Source organism: Mandrillus leucophaeus, unplaced genomic scaffold, assembly GCF_000951045.1.
Source record: "Mandrillus leucophaeus isolate KB7577 unplaced genomic scaffold, Mleu.le_1.0 Scaffold2, whole genome shotgun sequence".
Lineage (NCBI taxonomy): Eukaryota > Metazoa > Chordata > Mammalia > Primates > Cercopithecidae > Mandrillus > Mandrillus leucophaeus.
In genome coordinates, this window is record NW_012102031.1 from 9,030,297 (window position 1) to 9,032,854 (window position 2,558).

General features: G+C 43.7%; 1 protein-coding gene across 1 annotated transcript in view; it reads right to left on the reverse strand.

Annotated features, from left to right (window-relative positions):
* Positions 1-491: 491 nt before the first annotated feature.
* LOC105539042 (dnaJ homolog subfamily C member 8-like) overlaps positions 492-2,558 on the reverse strand; it is a 3,602-nt gene continuing 1,535 nt past the window's right edge. Inside the window, exon 2 of the mRNA XM_011979144.1 lies at positions 492-688. Coding sequence (XP_011834534.1) covers positions 492-688 — 197 coding nt within the window. The remainder of the gene's footprint in view (positions 689-2,558) is intronic.

The following is a 2,558-nucleotide window of genomic DNA, read 5'->3' on the forward strand; positions in this document are numbered from 1 at the left end:
CGAAAGTGAAGATGGTTAGGTTTTTTGTTTGTTTTTTTGACAAAGTCTCAGTCTGTCACCCGGACTGGAGTGCAGTGGCACGATCTCGGCTCGCTGCAACCTCTGCCTCCCGGATTCAAGCAATTCTCATGCCTCAGTCACCCAAGTAGCTAGGATTACAGGCGCCCACCTCCACACCTGGCTCATTTTTGTATTTTGGTAGATGGGGTTTTAGTACCTTGTTGGCCAGGCTGGTCTCAAGCTCCTGACCTCAGGTGATCCACCTGTCTCGGCCTCCCAAAGTGCTGGGATTACAGGCATGAGCCACTGTGCCCGGCCGGTTGGATATTTTTATCCTGAGAATTGGAGGCACCAATTTGTATATATTTATATACTCTCTCTCTTTCACACACACACACACACACACACACACACACTTAGGGCCCATGGAGATAGAAAGGAGTGAAAATGGAAAGGAGGTAGTTTTAAAATCCCTGCCCCAGCATTGTTCACTACAAAAGCAGAGCTGCTTCACAGAGCCCCTGGGAAGCCCTGTAAATGTATCTCTCATTGTATGATGTCAGCAGGTTCCCCATCAGGAAGCAGTAAGGGCAGGCGAGGGTTTCAAATTGCCTGGGCTCTCGGGGCACTTGGTGCTTGGCATGGCCTTGATGAGAATGCACATGGCCACCCTCAGGAGCTCTGGCTTCTGACCCACAGGAGGGAAAAAGAGGCTCCAGAATTAGGACTGAACTTAAATTCGGAGAGAAGGGACTGTCTCCAAGACCAGTGAGCATTATCCCAGAGTGACGCACTTGACAACATTAGAGAAAGTGAAAGCTCCCTCCAGATGCCTCCGTCTGGGCGGCTACTGCAATTTTCTTCAGCTTCCCTCTGAGTTCCAATCCATTGCAGAGCAATTTTCCTCTGAATTAAAACAAAGCCTTTCTTCCAGGATGGTGTCCTCAAAAAGTACACACCTTTTAGAGCCAAAAAAAAAAATCTATGTCTGAATTCCACCTCTGCCAGTTAATGCTGGTTAGTTTTAGGAAAATTAGCTAACATCTCTGAGACTGTTTCCTATCTATAAATTGAGAATAATACCCGTTTCACAAAATCTAAAATATTACATGAGAAAGCACATGTGTAACATGAGCCTGCATTTGTCAGTCATTTCTCATCAATATAGGATACACCCACGTCACAAAACCTCTTTATCTTTTCCAATTTTTGGAAGAATTTCTGAAGCCTAGGATTCTCTTGTTGACCAAAGGAAATGTGATTTGTGTTTCTGTCACTGACACTACACTGTACCTCCCCTATTATTTCTCCAATGTTGATCTCTCTGACTTACCTTTCCTCTTCAGAAGACAACATGGCCATCCTCGGATCACTCTACTCTGCTGGTCCTCCAAGAACTGGACCCTGAATACTCTCATATCGCTCACCCCTGCTTGCTAACCAAGGAGACCCAAATATTATATACTTGTAAATAAAGACAATAGAGTACGTGAGTAATGCATAATTCTTTGCTTTAACCCTTGCCCTCCTAACCTCCATTCTCTATATAGCCATAAAAATACTCCTTTTTTTGTGGCTGCATAGGAGTTCATAGCATATATTTACCACATTTTTTTTATCCATGACACCATGGATGGGTGCCTAGGTCGATTCCATGTCTTTGCTATTGTGAATGGTGCCGCAATATACATACAAGTGCATCTTTCTTTTTGGTAGAACGATTTATTTTCCTTATGGTATATACCCAGCAATGGAATTGCTGAGTCAAGGGGTAGTTCTGTTTTGAGTTATTTGGGAAATTTCCAAACTCCCCTCTGCAGGGGTTGAACTAATTTATATTCCCACCAATGGGGTATAAGAGTTCCCTTTTATTTGTGGAGGTCATTGCCCTAAGCAAATTAAGTCAGGAACAGAAAACCAAATACCACACGTTCTCACTTATAGGTGGGAGCTAAACATTGGGTACCCAGGGACACAAAGACAGGAGCAAAAGACACTTAGGGCTATTAGAGGGGAGAGGGAGGGCCGTGAGCAAGGGGTTAAAGAACAACCTGTTGGGTACTATACTTAGTACCTGGGTGGTGAGATCAGTTGTACCCCAAACCTCAGCATCACACAATATGCCCATGTAAGTCTGCACATGTACTCCCTGAATCTAAAATAAAGGTTGAAAAAAAGGCTTCTTTTAAAGTTTGTCAAGATCTCACTCCTCTGCTGCAATATTCCAATGACCTCCAATCCCATGAAGAGTAAAAGTAAAGACCTTTAACCCATTTATGGAGGTTATAATCTGTGTGTGTGTGTGTGTGCGTGTGTGTGTGAAAAATCAGACCTTGGCAATGACCTTGAGCAGTAGGATATAAATAACTCCCACAAGCTTAGTGTTCCAATAATGGAACACTAGGCATAAATAAGTTAAGCTCCCCTGCAAGGTCCTCTCTTGTTCTTCGCTCTGTTTCCCAGGCTGCCACTTTTTTCTCTGGGTTGATAAGTAGCTGCTATGAGTGGTATGTAATTCCGTCGTTCATTTCACTACCAGATCGACAGAATAATCTTCC